At 43.4% G+C, this 14,756-nt stretch overlaps 1 protein-coding gene across 3 annotated transcripts in view; it reads left to right on the top strand.

Moving 5' to 3' along the window:
- The first annotated feature begins 8,608 nt into the window (after positions 1 to 8,608).
- The window catches only part of RSPO2 (R-spondin 2), a 172,790-nt gene continuing 166,642 nt past the window's right edge, over positions 8,609 to 14,756 (top strand). The window contains exons 1-2 of one of the 3 annotated variants that reach the window (XM_061607459.1): positions 8,609 to 9,796; positions 10,438 to 10,768. In XM_061607459.1, coding sequence (XP_061463443.1) covers positions 10,675 to 10,768 — 94 coding nt within the window. In that variant the 5' untranslated portion in view covers positions 8,609 to 9,796; positions 10,438 to 10,674. The remainder of the gene's footprint in view (positions 9,797 to 10,437; positions 10,769 to 14,756) is intronic. The other 2 variants (XM_061607454.1, XM_061607448.1) reach the window with 2 other exon arrangements.

Genomic DNA, 14,756 nt, shown 5'->3' with positions numbered 1-14,756 from the left:
ATGTGAAGTTCAGTTCTCCATATTCTCCATCAGTTTGTCAAAAAAATCAAGCCCTTCTGAAAATTCATCAGCATTTTAGAGTGAATTTCTCTTAACATACACATCTTTGTACATAATTTTGCCCAATATACATATTTTTGTAAAGCCGTGTTTCCTAATATAATGCATATTTGGATGTTGCCTTTAGTGATATATGCATTTTAATTCACACTTTACCTTCGTGTGTGCATTTTTGTATACATTACTTGGCAGGAGGACTGTATTGCAAAATTCAGAGAAGTGTGAATATCAAAATTGCTGTGTTTCATTTCAGGTATTGTTTCAGAAACTGCGAATTAGATTTGCCTTTAAATGCAAACTGAACTGAATTTCTCCACCATCCCTAGTAACTGGTTAAAGAACAGGAAGGGAGGGATTAGGAATGGTCACTTCTTGCAATGGAAAATGGAAATGGACTGCCTTCAGGTTGATTCCGATTTATGGCAACCCTATGAATAGGGTTTTCATGAGGCTGAGAGGTAATGACTAGCCCAAAGTCACCCATTGAGCTTCATGGCTGTGTGGGGATTTGAACCCTGGTCGTAGTCCAACACCTTAACCACTACACCACATGGCTCTCTCTTGCAACGGAAGGATGTAAGGTGGAGTTCCTTAAGGATCTATATTGGAGACGGTGTTGTATCCTGTTTTTTTCTGCCTCTGAAAAATGTTTCCTGCTGACTATTCTATATCCTGATGACTACTTCATATTTTTGTTGGCATTCTGTCTTGTTTAGCTTATTTTTTATTCATGTTTTATTTCAGAATTTGAATGTCTGCTTTGTGGGGGAACTACATTGTGAGCTTCCAAAACAGTGACAGCTGCTGTGATACTTGTACACACCAAGAAGTTTATAGGATAAGAATCAAGAAAAAGGGTGATGGGGTGTTTTGGATTCTGTAGTTAGAATTCTAAATTGTGGCAAACATTTATGGTGTTTGAGCTCAACTGTGTTGACCCTTTTTATTATTTAACTGATTAGCAGGGCTTTTGGGTATAGCTTATATTGTGCCCTGCTCTGAGAGTTCAAGATAAAAATGTAAACACAGAAGGAGTAGTAGTTTGCCTGGAGGGTTTCAACTAAGTTTTTATTCTATTTGCAATGGAACAGGGACATTTCTCTTTTTCTTTTTGTCATTAATAGTTGTATTAAAGTTTTCACAATTTGTATAGTACAACAAGTTTCTCCTCAGTCACCCCCTTTAGTTACCCCACAACTCCAAAAAACCAACAACCCCTTTTACAATGATAAACATAAATCCACCACTCAATATAAATGGCTTAAATAATAACTAACTAAAAAAATAAAAACAGAGATAAATGAACAACAATAAACAGTAAAAAAAGGTCATAGAATCAGAGTCGCAAGGGGCCTATAAGGCCATCGAGTCCAACCGCCTGCTCAGTGCAGGAATCCAAATTAAAGTGTTCCCGACAGGTGCCTGTCCACCTGCCGCTTGAATGCCTCCAGAGCTGGAGAGCTCACCACCTCCCTAGCTAACTGGTTTCATTCCGGTACCACTCTAACAGTTAGGAAGTTTTTCCTGATGCTCAGTTGAAATCTAACTTCCTGTAACTTGAGCCCATTATTCTGTGTCCTGCACTCTGGGATGATCGAGAAGAGATCCCGGCCCTCCTCTGTGTGACAACCTTTCAAGTACTTGAAGAGTGCTATCATATCTCCCCTCAGTCTTCTCTTCTTGAATTGATTGAAATGACTAAAAGATAAACTTAAAAGGTTCCATTCTATGTGCTGTGAATGAATAGGGAGGGGGGCACAGCTTTGTGGCACAGTGTCTGCTTCACATGCAGAAAGTCCCAGGCATGGGCCAGGTTGGACTGGGAGAGACACCTGTTGTAAACCCTGGAGAACTGCTGCCAGTCGGTGTAGACAGTACCAAGCTAGATGGCCCCAAGGGTCAAAGGCAGCTTCCTATGTCTCCAAATCCATCTGACATTATTTTATTTATGGAGTTTCATAACTTCTGCTTCCCGGCAAATGTTTCCAGAGTACAACAGAACTATCAAACTGACAACATGGATAGTAAAAATAAAATAGACATAGCAATCTTTTTAAAAAACAAACAAGTGGCATTCAACTATGTCCTACTCAGAGTAAGACCCACTGAAATGAATGAACCTATATTAGTCAGGCCTATTAACGTCAGTGGGTTTACTCTGAGTAGGTCTAGCACTGAATACCACCCCAGATGTCTTGAAAACATCAAATCACAAAATTCTTTATAATATACAACATAAAGTGGCCAACTTGTTCTTCAGGGTAAGCTCATATGGAAGATGATTTCCATAGAATTCACAACACTAAAAGGCCTGTTTAGGTACTTCCAGAAGCAGCTTGCCAAATGGGGCAGAGCCCCCATGCTAGTTTCTCTGCAAGTAGATCATAAGAACATAAGAAGAGCCTGCTGGATCAGGCCAGTGGCCCATCTAGTCCAGCATCCTGTTCTCAGTGGCCAGCCAGCTGCTTGCGGGAAGCCTGCAAGCAGGACCTGAGTGCAAGAACACTCTCCCCTCTTGAGGCTTCTGGCAACTGGTTTTCAGAAGCATGCTGCCTCTGACTAGGGTGGCAAGCACTGCTGATTACCAGGTGAGGGAAGGGCAGCATGGAGGTTGGTGCAGTGTAAACACACAGGCATAAGTGCCAGACTGGCCAAGGACGATCACGCTCTACAGACCTCCTACTTCCACACATTATGAAAGATAACCAGTAGTCAATGGAATGCTCCTGGTATGTCTGACCCCTGCTGAGCTTGCAGGGATGGTTTCATTTCTCAGAGACAGCTCAGCTGCCATAGCCTTGATAGCCATCCCTTAATTGGCTTGAGACTTCCAGGGCTGTGCGACTTCCATCTGGGCCTCTGAAATTTGCTGAATCCAAAAGTACACCGGCAAGCCCCCCAGTGACCGTAGACGCTTTGTCAAAACACTTTGTCAAGAGCTTATCAAATATTGTTAATTGTCCAAGATTCCTTTCAAACTCCCTTTGCTATTATCAGCTGGCAAAACCCTGCACTTCATAGTCCAATGAAATATTACTACTACTCTGTTGCAAAATAGGGATGGTCTGATATAGGCATGTTCAGCACTCCACATCGGACCCATTTGGAACATTTGCAATTTTAAGACAGTGTTGTGAGCAGCGCCCCCTCTGGTTACTTCTTTCCACCCCTGAAGAAAGTGAGAAAGCACACACACACAGAGCTTTCCTAGGGTTCTGGAGAAAAATGATCAAGTAGAATTAGGATTCCCTCTCCGCCCCCCTCCCAACTTGCACAGATCCTCTGTTTGCATACATCAGTCCTTGTCCGCTTGGGTTCGCTTCACTTTCAGAGGCAATTCAACGTGTAGCTTACATGACTTAGGACCCCAGTACCTAACAGAATATATCTTCCCACATATGCCTATTTGGGCTCTAAGATCATTTACATAGACCCTCTGCTGAGTGTCCCCTCCTGCCAAAACGAGGAGGATCCACCAAAAGAGAGGGAGGCAGCATCCAGTGCAGCTATTCCATTAGTTCAAGGATTAATGCTTGCGCAAGAGAACTCTCTGCTCTCTTCTCCCTGCGCCCCCCCATGCGCTCCCCAAATCTGCTGCAGAGGGTTGGGGAAAACCCCAAAACAGATGGGGGCAAGAGGGGGAAGTTCCATAAATCCTTGCACTAACAAAATGACTTACTTGGTGCTACATTGGATACAAGCCAGAGCCTTTTCCCTGATAGCCTCCCATTAGAAGTTTGTCTTGCACTCACTAACTTTTTTGTGTTAGATGGAAGACTTTTTTCTTAGGTCATTTTAATCATTTAATCTTTTATTACCATAAGATTTTGAACATCATTTATTTTTGTTTTGTTATACATTTTAAAGTACATCCCACACATATTTAAAGCACATAATGTCCCCCAAAGAATCATGGGAACATAGGAAGCTGTGTTATAATCAGCCAGGCCATTGGTCTATCTAGCTCAGTATTGTCTACACTGAGTTGGCAGCAGGTCTCCTAGATTTCAGTCAGGGAGTCTCTCCCACGCCTAACTAGAGATGCCGGCAATTGAACCGGGGACCTTCTGCATGGAATGCAGATGTTCTACTACTGAGTTATGGATTATGGCCCTTTCCATACTGGAAGTGTAGCTTGTGAAGGGTCTGCAAATTTGTATCTCTGTGAGGGGAAAACCAAAATTCCCAGGATTCTTTAGGGGAAGTCATGTGCTTTAAAGCACATCCAACACACGTTTAAATGTATGGTGTTGATCTGCCCTTGTTAGTCTGATAGTGTGTTGTTGTTTTGCTTGTGGAGGTGGGATTCTTTGTCTCCTTTAGTTTTGTCCAGCTTGTTGTGGTTTGTTTTTAAAAACAGGTACTGATAATATTGAATGTTTAAAGCCAGTTTGAGACAGCCAGTGTGGTGTAGTGGTTAGAGTGTTGGACTACAACCTGGGAGACCAGGGTTCAAATCCCGACACAGCCATGAAGCTCACTGGGTGACCTTCGGCCAGCCACTGTCTCTCAGCATCAAAGGGATGCAATAGTAAACCACTTCTGAATAATGTTTACCATGAAATTGATAGGGTTGCCATAAGTCAGGATCAGCTTGAAGTAGAGATGTGAAAGCCCGGGAAAAAACCCAGAAAAATTCAGGAAAAAAGGTTTTTTCATTTTTTTCTGAAAAATTGGAAAAATGAATTATGGAATTTTTATTTTAGCATGATGAACAAAATCTTTCATTGAATCTTGGTCTCCCCTTTTTCTCAGTTCTTTTTATGGGAATGGGTGCTTTATGTCTGCTTGACACTGTGGAGGACTAGTAGAGACATAAATAATTTTGTTATTAATGTTGATGGTTTCTTCTGGTTTTTTTTAAATTGTTTTTTGCCTGCTCCTCATAAACTGGCAAAACGAAAAAGATTCCTTACAGTTCAGGATCTTTTAGATCTATTTGTTACAAAAAAGTAAAATCTTTAAAAAGTAAATTCAATTTGTAATGATTGTTTGAATAAAATGTACTTTTAATATACCAAATGTGATAATTTTATGCCAAACCAACTTGTACATAATTACATTTTATGTTCTTGAAGTAACAAAGTGACTTTCAATCTGTAAAGAGTGCTAATATTGCATTTTTTTCAATTTTTCTGAAAATTTCCATTTTTTTCTGGAAAAAAACTGGGAAAAATGTTTTTTTCCCATGGTTTCAAAATTTCTGGAAATTTTACATCTCTAACTCAAAGGCAGTCCATTACCATTTTTCCAAGCCAGTTTTATTGCAAGTTGCCTATTTAATTAATATTTTACATGGAGGGCCTCTTCTTGCATGCACTGAACATGTGGATGGCAGGGGTGTGATGCTGGGCGCTTCAGCAACAAGGCTAGGTTCATCTGAGCCCCTACCAAAAAAATGTATGAGTCTGATCTATACTTGAGAACATGAAATGTTTGTGGGTCAGCTGAAAAAAAGAAAAGGAAAAATGGAAGGTACAGGAAGAGGGGGCATTGTCCTGCCCATGCTCCTGACAGCTTCTCACGTGTGGAACCCAAGGCCCACCAGCTGTGGACTCCACCTCCCATCATCCCCGTCCAGTATAGCCAATGGTCACGGATGATGCGAGTTGGAGTCCAACAACATTTGGAGGTCCACAGGCTCCCCTTCCCTGCCTTATAGTAAGTATTCTGGAATGGAGAAGAAGGCTGAGGAATGCATTTCTTATCTGCAGAGCTGTGAGTCCCTTGCCATATAGGCTGTGAGCACACTAGTTGCCTACAGCAAAGCGTTTTCATTGGCCACGCCTGGAGGGGGAATAGGTTCATCTGCCAATAAGTTGTGTTATCTCTATGAAGCTGATTTTTTAAAAACACACACACTTAAGCTGCTTGCACCAGGTTTTACAGTAAAAAGGGGTGGGGTTTGACTAGAACTGTGTGCCCCCATTTTCAGAAAAGAGAGGTGGAGATGTGCTGGAAGTGGCAAGAACAGTAGGTATGTCTCTGCCCATAGACAGAAAATTGTCAGGATTTGGGCTGCTCTACAGAAGTGGTCCTAGGGAGTGGAGATACAATTACAGTTTGAAACAAAATGATGCAGCATGTAAAAACCTGAAGGCGTATGCCCCTTAAGTCATTTTTTTTCTGAACAAAAACTTTCTGAAGAAGCCTTGATAACTTTGAATGTTTGGAATTGTAGGTTAATTAACAACCTAGCTCGACAGACAATGCAGGCGGATACAGGGCTTTCCAATATAGCTTCAGTTGTTGGAAGTGACCTTTATTCGGTTGGTCATTTTCTGCCATGACTACTGCTATTTGGCATTTATTTTGTGCCAAAAGATTGACAGGCACAGCACACAGAACAAAGAAGTGACACAACCCCTGCTACACTGAAATGGAACATTTTAGTGGGTGGGGGAGAAAGGTCAAGAATTGACAAGTTAGCAGGAAACGTTTATTATGGGCATGATCCAGTCAAAATTCAATAGCTTTTGGTGCTGTTGACTTCAAGAGCAGCAGCAGCGACAACATCTAAGGACTAGTGAGAGGACATTTACAATGTCCACTTTCAGTCACTGAATAAGAAACAAAAGTCACAGAAACCCCCAAAACAATGAAAATGGTATAAAAAGTGATTTATAAGTAGACGAAACAAGATTGCCTGTAAAATGATCATGCATACAAATATGGATGGTAGCCACTGTTGAGCTACAATTATAACAATTTCTCCAAATTATTATATTGTATTGAAGAGGTTCCTGGATTGCATTCATTTCATTCGTCATCAGAACAAAATGGAGAACTTCTCACAAATGGCAGCTGCAGGTCCCCTTATAGCAGCTGTGGGGAACCATTTTGGCTGAACTACAACTCCCATCTTCCCTGGCCATTTGCCATGCATGCTGGGACTGATGGGAGTTATAGTTCGGCAAGATATGGAGGGCCAAAGGCTCCCTGCACCTCTCTTTTGGCCTCTTGTTTGAATTTTCAAAATTGTGTTAATTTTTGTTCAGCTGGTATAGTTCTTCCACAAGAGCTTAATCAATGGAGCTTTACCACAAAGGGGCTGGTTGTTCCCAAAGACTACAAGTCCAAAGAGAAAATTTCAAAATTTCAAAAAACGGTGACTATGTTACTGCTAAAAAAGAAGCTGCTGCTGCTGCTGAGCATCATGACTAACAAGAATGAATTACATTTTAATTTTCTTAATATCTGCTGCCTTTGAGACCAAAAAGCATATTAATATTTTTTTTAAAAAACACACAAACTAATATGTGCTTACACTTTTCATTAAAATCAAAACTCTAGTTCATAATACAAAGTTTTAATATTTAACTCTTCAAGGGTCATGTTACAATACAGGCTGTTTTTTTCAGGATCATTTAAGTAATTAAGGGGGACTGTGATCATGAAAAATCCACACTCAGGGACAGTCTTGAGTGAGCAGATTTCTGGGGCTCTTCCAGATGAGGCTTTTGTTGTGCGGTTGCCCTGTCTTATTTACTGAATTTTTCAGAGGTCCTATTCTTAAATTGCTCCTGTTCTTAAAAGAAGCCATCGTTCTTTAAATGGAGTTGTCATCGCCTGTCATGCCAGGAATTAAAAAGACAATTTCTCCCAAAAAATTGTAGGGAGTGAAGCACAGCTGTGGTGGGGTGCCCACATTTGACCCCCTGTCTATAGGACTCACCCCACCTCACCCTATTCCATTCCACCTCCAAAGTTTCTTTAAAATATTTTTGTACTTCTGCAAACCATGGGGGTTGCCCCAAGCCGGCTGCTACATTCCTCTTGTACACCTTGGATGGTGCCATTTTGGCTACATTAAGGATCTACACAGGGAATGAGTTTGCTTGTAGTATACAGGATGGCCCTATAGATATTTTAATAAACAAATAATGCAGTAATGAGGAAAATCTGTTCTGCATATGCTCAGACACCTTCTGTTAGTATTTTCAAGCTATGGTCTGAAGGCACATGAGGCCAGCTCCCTGCTGAAGCTAAGGAGGGTGAGGTCTGGTCAGTGCCTGGATGAGAAACCTCCTGGGAACCATATGTAAGCTGCCTTGGGTTTCATGAAAAAGGCGGGGTATAAATGTAATAAACAAATACTGTTCACATGTTGTTTCAGGACTGGCTCAAATGAAGCATCGTGGCCCACAGAACTTTTAAGTGGATGATGTTACTTCTTGTTGGTTATCAGCAGCTACACTTTTACAGATGATTCTTAGGCCTCTTCTTCACTATAGATTTAAACTACTACAGTATACAGTACTAATAAACAGCCATGGTTTCCTCTATGGTTTTACAATCTTGGGACCTGTAGTTTGTGAAAGGTGCTGAGAGTTGTGAGAATATTCTATTGCCCTCTCACAGATTTACAACAATTCCCAGAAGAGTTTAACAATCAACCCCTCCTCCCAGTGAACTCTGAAAATGTTAGCTCTGTGAGGGGACCTTTAACAAATGGCAGTTCCCAGAGATCTTTGAGGGAAGCAGTCATTGTTAAAGTGGTATAATAGTGCTTTAAATGTATAGGGCAGATGGGGCCCAAGTCCTACAGCATATTTTCAATTTCAGGCTCTGCTTTGAATTAATATGATGAAACTAGTTTATACTGAATCAGGCCGTTAGCCCATCCACCTCATGGACTAAGACTCTGACCGGCAGCAACTACCTGCTCTGACTGTTAGCATCGTTCCAGGGTCTCAGATAGGGATCTGCTACTCAAGAGCTTTTAACTGAAGCCAGGAATGCAGCCTGAGATCTTGGATACGGAAAGAACGTGCTGTATCACTGGACCTACAACTCTACGTCCTCGTCCTGCACCATCCTCTTAAGAGCTACATGACAGGCAACAATGACACTAGTGAAGCTTAACCCACCTCACTGCATCTCCAAGCTAGGGGTGGCGTGGAGATAAGTTCCTATCACTGCCGGTCATGCGCCTTTCAAAAGGTCCAGGGGACCCACCTCTAGCGACGAAGCTAACCTGGGGCGTTAGGAGGAAGGCTGAGACGCATAAGGCCTCACCTCACCAGGCGGCGGCGGTGGCGAAATACTGTGGAGCACAGCGCCACCTACTTCCCGCTGCCTCCGGGCCAGCGCCCGAGGAACAACCCTGAGTGGCAGAAGGGGTGGATTTGCGCACATGATCCTAGAGCTTGTATAAGAGAACTAGCGGGAAAGAAGGAGCCGGCAGCTCGTCCGGCCAATTGGAGGAGAACTTCACTCACCTCTCTGCCGCAGCTTCGCCAGACAGGGCTGACGGGCTCCCTTCCTGGAAGGGCGCGCGGGGGCGAGTGCGAGTCCCCAAGGCGAGCTGATTAGCGGCAGCCCCAGCCCCCAAACTTTGCTGGGCAGTCCACGTGTTTCCAGGCTGGTTAGTGGGGACGGAGGGGAGGCGCTCGCCCGACCTGCCGCCGGGGGAACGAAGAAGCTGGCGGGCTGCACGAAAAGGGGCAGCTCGCTGCTGTCGTCTCCCCCCAGCCCCCCGCCGCCGCCGCCGCCCGCTCTCGTGGGAGGTAAAAAGCGGCTCTCCGGCGCTTTGCGTGCGCAGCGGGCAGCGTTTGCGCCTCGCCAGTCCCTGATTCAAAATTAGAGCTTTCTCTTTCGGTCCGCGCTGCAGGGATTGTGTTTCTGTCTGTCATTTAAAGCGCCTCTGCGCGTCTCGGCTGTTCAGGGCGCGCTCGGCTGTTCAGGGCGCGCTCGGCTGGTCGGTCGAGTCAATCAGCGTGACTCTCAGTTTGCGGTAGGTTGATGTAGGGCGGGCGGCTTTGGGGTTTTGGTTGGCGGGGTTGGATTCCAGACAGTGCGACTTTTCAGTCCACGTTCACGTGGGAGTGAAAGCCCCCGTTCAAATGATCGGGGCTTGTTTCCAAGTCCACGTGCGTGGGATCGGCTGCGACGCTAGGCACGTTGACCTGGGCGTGAGTGAGCGCGCGTAGGATCGGGCTGCGAGGCTCATTGAGATCAGACGGACTTCAGAGTGGATACTAGGATCGGGTTACGTCAAATCCCTCTGGTTCCAAGGAGCCTTAAAAGGCTGGGCTATCGGGGATGGGGAATCGGAATAAACGAAAGCTCCAGTCATTTTTTTTAAAAGAGGCATGCTTATTTGGCAGCCAGGCTCGATGCGTTCAGTGCGACTTAGAAACTTCTCTGTCCGTGGGCGGACTGCAAAGTAAACCCCAGTAAGTTCAAGAGAGTGCGCTTGGAGAACGAAAAAGTCTCAAGGGGTGATTTTGTACGTGTCTCCTCGGAAGTAAGGTCCACTGAGTTCAGTCGGGCTTACTCCCCGATATGCAGGATCGCGTTGCAGTCTTAAGACCATTGACCTCTCTGCATCATTCGTAGGTGCATGTACGTTAATTTCATTCATCTCCCTTTCAGATCGAAGGACATGCGCGAAATTGCCGGGACTTTGCAGGCTCTGCGAAGGAGCTCCGGGGGCGTGTGAGTGGCGCCTGGCCGGTTCTTCTGCCGCCGCCGCCGCGCGCTTTCTGCCTGCCTGTCACCTGAGGAGACGACTTCCGAGGGTGGTAGGTTTGTTGTAACTCTGCTACCGGCGAGTTGCAGCTCCGTTCTCTTTGCGGTGCTGCTGCTGTTGCGAGGCCCCGGAGCCGAAGGATGCAGTTCCGCTTGTTCTCCTTTGCTCTGATCATCCTGAACTGTATGGATTACAGTCACTGCCAAGGCAGCCGCTGGAGACGCAGCAAGAGAGGTGAGTAGTGTCCCAGGCCACCTCGGATCTGGCTCTTTATTCTCCTCACGTCGTTTCCCAGACTGGCTAAACTCTCTTTTCACCATTTGGTTCCAGTCATTTGTGGGCTGGATCCTGTTTAACTTGGGAAAAGTAGGGGGCCTGGCACCTTCTTGTTAATGGTTTGTGTGCCTTAATGGGGGTTAAAAGTGTGTGTGTAGGGGGGAGTTAATAAGACACACAAGATTACTCTGCCTCTTTTTTTCTTTCCTCTCTATGGAGTAAAAAACCAATAACCCTTGCCTCTTAAGATTCTGAGATACAGGGATACCCTATTAAAAGCCCTTAAACTCTTTCTGTCTGATTTTGACATCCTAATCCTAGTTAGGGTTGCTCATAAATCGGTCCCAGGCACGCAGCCTGATCCAAAACACCTTTGCGCAGAAGCAAGCTGGGCTGCATTCAGGGGACTTTGCACTGGGGTAAGTGTGCATAGGATTGCATCCTTGCCGCTACAGAAAAGAGCAGGATGAGGGTATAAGAGGTGTATGTTTCAGCGAATGAAATAACAATCCCGTAATGCTTTGTAGTTGCTCTCTTGTAATTGCAATCAAGGCGGACTAAAGAGTTGTTCATTAATTGTTCTCTGCCATGTTCTAATCTAATCTATGGGATGATTGTGTGCATGGAGTTAAGGGGTGACAATGATTCCAAATTAGTTTACGTGGAGTACAGGATGTGACCTTTTGATGGAGAGAGCATATGGGCCAAGCAAAGGAAATTTGAGCTAATTGCAGATAATAATTTTGCTCTAGGTGTTCAGAGCTGAACATTCCCGCCCTCCCTCTAGGCAGGTCTGTCTGGGGGATCAACAAAGGTCAAGTTTTTCAATGAGAGTCATTGAATAAGGTCTTTTTTTTTAAAAAAAAAGTGTGTGTGTGTGTGGAAGGGATATTGCAGTCAGAGAGTTAAGAGGGTAAATCTATTCGTTTGCAACAAATTTCCTTCCAGAATATTGGACAGTCTTACAAGAAATAAGAACCTGATCCTGTACGTGCTTAGTCCCACAGATGTTTTGTGAGATTTTGTTCTCAGTAAGTGGTGTGCGAAAGATTGGAGCATTAGCATCTGGCTTCTAGACAGTGAACAAAAAGTGAAGAGTAAATCTTCTAATAAAGGCAGTGATGGTAGTTATTGCCTATTACACGCTCACAGCTGAATGTTGTTCACTTTGACAGTGGATCAGTGCTTACTTGTGACTCTCAAACTTTCCTTTTTTAAGATTTTGGATGAATTCTCACCCCAGTTGAATAGGGGAGAATTCTACAACTAGTCAGGCATGGTACCCACTATAGATCCTACCATCAATGAATATTCATACTGGCTAATGTTCATCACCCTTCTTTTAATTTCTTCTGGCATGTTGATCACCAGTTAGCTGCATAACGTTTTGTAGTATTTTGGTATGGCCCTTTGGAATTGTTGAAGAACCAACTCATTTGCTGTGCCTATCTTGTATGGGAAATCTATTTCCTTTTAGTACTTTTTACTGCCCCAAGAAGACTGTTTCAGCTCAGTACGGCTTGTTGGCATCAGCTGGAGATCTCCCTCCTAATAACTTGAGGATCACTTTGTCACTGCTTGCTATGACTGATGGAAGAATCAGCTCAGAAAGACTTGTGCCAGAAAATGTAGAAAATTGCTTTTTTTTTTTTGGGTCCAATTGGGTGCCGCCCCCCCACTTTCCCCTCCCTGTCTTCTGTGGCTTGACTCACTTACCTGAGCTTGTTGCAAGGCTGGTTTATTAAACAAGCCTCACAAAGGAGTCTGTTAAAAAAAGGATGAGAAAGGTACATGTGAGTTCATCATTTAGACTAAGGGCTCCTCCAGGCTGGCATTTTATTGCGGGTGTATTCTGCAACATTTTCTTGACACAATAATCATGCATTACTGGTAGATTTATTCTGTTCTAGTTTGCTATGCAATGCTTCCCCAATGCTACCACGTTATTGCTGTCTGGAGGGACTATAGCACAACAAAAGTGGATCAAAAATAAATCAGAATATTTGTGGTATAAAACGTGGGATTTCAGCTGGAAGTTATGGGATATGCACTGGTTGGAAATGAAGCAGTATGACTGCCCCAAAACCTTTGTAGGCGCAAACAGTGTTGAAAGTAGGATTGTGTATGACCACCTGATAGCATCATGAGCACAAATTGTCATGAATGCTCAATTAAAAAGGATGTCTGGAGGAGCCCTAAAATTTGGGGCACATTAAGAGCTAAAAAGGAAAAAGGAAAACCGACAACTTTCATTCCTGGATTCATAGGGCCATCTCTGAATTTGCCACAGGTAACCAAGCAGGTGGCTATTTAAAAGTTTGCGGTAAACGGTTCCATGAAGGCACTTCTGATGTACCTCCATTGTTTTTTGCTGTTGAGCCATTAAACTGGAGAGCATGGGCAGGAAGAAAAGGACGTGCTGAGTTAATTTTGCTTTTTGTTTCATATTTCTTTGTGTGCACATCTTTTTCATAGGGGATACATTAGCTGTCCTTGCATGGGGAGCACATGCATCTTCTCGCAGGATAGATGCACCAGCCCCACATGTTACATATTACAAACAAGTGTGAAACAGGAAGTCAAAGTTTCTTGTGCTTCCTGTTCTCCCTCTGCAAAGTATGCAGACTCACCCACGCTGATTGGAATGTGTGAGTTACTTTGTGGTGTGGATGTGGCTGATGTGACATTCTACTTTGTAGGCCATGACATACGGTATATCTGGCTGGTTTATCTAATTCCCACCCAGCCCTAGTGTGATTCCATAATACTCTATTTTGGTTGCAGTCCTATAGTAGTATTCTGGAGTAAGTCTTAATTGAATGTAGTGAGACTTATTTTTGAGGACATACGCATAGGCTTGTGCTGTTAGTTACTGCAGTGCTAATATTTCTAGGATAATGATCATGCATACCTTGGGGGTGTTTGCATATTACATTCAACAGGTGTGCAATCTATGTACACAGATAGTTAAGCTGTAGTTATTCACACGTAGTGTTCAAGGAGTGTTCAGTCTGTGTGCCTGTACACAATAGCTGAGCTGTGCAAACCAGCGAGGGTGCACTTTTTCACGCACACACACTTGAATGTGTGTTGAGACAGCTTCCACCTGTGTTCAGTGTAACATGTGAAGAAGCCAAATGGCTTCTCCAGTTGGTGATATGGCTTGTTTATACTCTGCTGTTTGGAAGAGCATTTTTGTTTCAGTCTGAAACAGGCCAATCTTCTTTGCGTCTTCAGGCTTTCCTTTTGATCCCCCATTTGGTGATGGAGCATTGAGGAGGGTGTTCTCTGCCCCCCCCAGGTGTGTTTAATAGGGCCACTCTCCCCTGTTCTTAGCTTTAGCTGTGACAGCTGTCATTTTAGTTTTGGGTGTCGCAGTTGGTGGCCCAGCTGGAAATTGTGACTCACTAGCGCTTATTGTCTCGCCTCCTCAAGAAAAAGATTAAGACAGCACTTAATTTTTTTTCCTGCTGGTTGCCTTGAAGCTGACCAAGTGACTTTAATATAAAATCCCGAAGCCCTCAACCATTGTCTGAAGAATAGTAGTACATTTGGATTATATAGATTAAATAGTATAATGCTAAAGATTTGAAAGTTATCTTTTGGAGTTTATCGATTATTTTCTAGCTGTATAATGTGTGGGTATAACTAGACTTTTGATTTAATGACAAGTTGTGTATTTATTGGGTGCCTTTGAGTTTTTTTTAAAGAAATGTGTGCCATTTCTGGATTGTTCATTTAACAAAGTTTACAAAAATCAACAAAATACACAAATACAATTCAATCCATAAAAGTCATGCAAATATCATTTTTTAAAACAACAAAATGGAAACAGCATAAAGTATTGCCCAGTCAGTGTAAAATAATATATAAATTGATATATAAACTAACCTAAAAACGACAGAGAAAGGAATTTATGCTCAGATCTAAAAGCACTAAAACATAA

The sequence above is a fragment of the Rhineura floridana genome, chromosome 1 (genome assembly GCF_030035675.1).
Source record: "Rhineura floridana isolate rRhiFlo1 chromosome 1, rRhiFlo1.hap2, whole genome shotgun sequence".
Taxonomy (NCBI): domain Eukaryota; kingdom Metazoa; phylum Chordata; class Lepidosauria; order Squamata; family Rhineuridae; genus Rhineura; species Rhineura floridana.
Note: the sequence above shows the minus strand (reverse complement) of the source record. Positions and strands in the feature narration are given on the sequence as shown.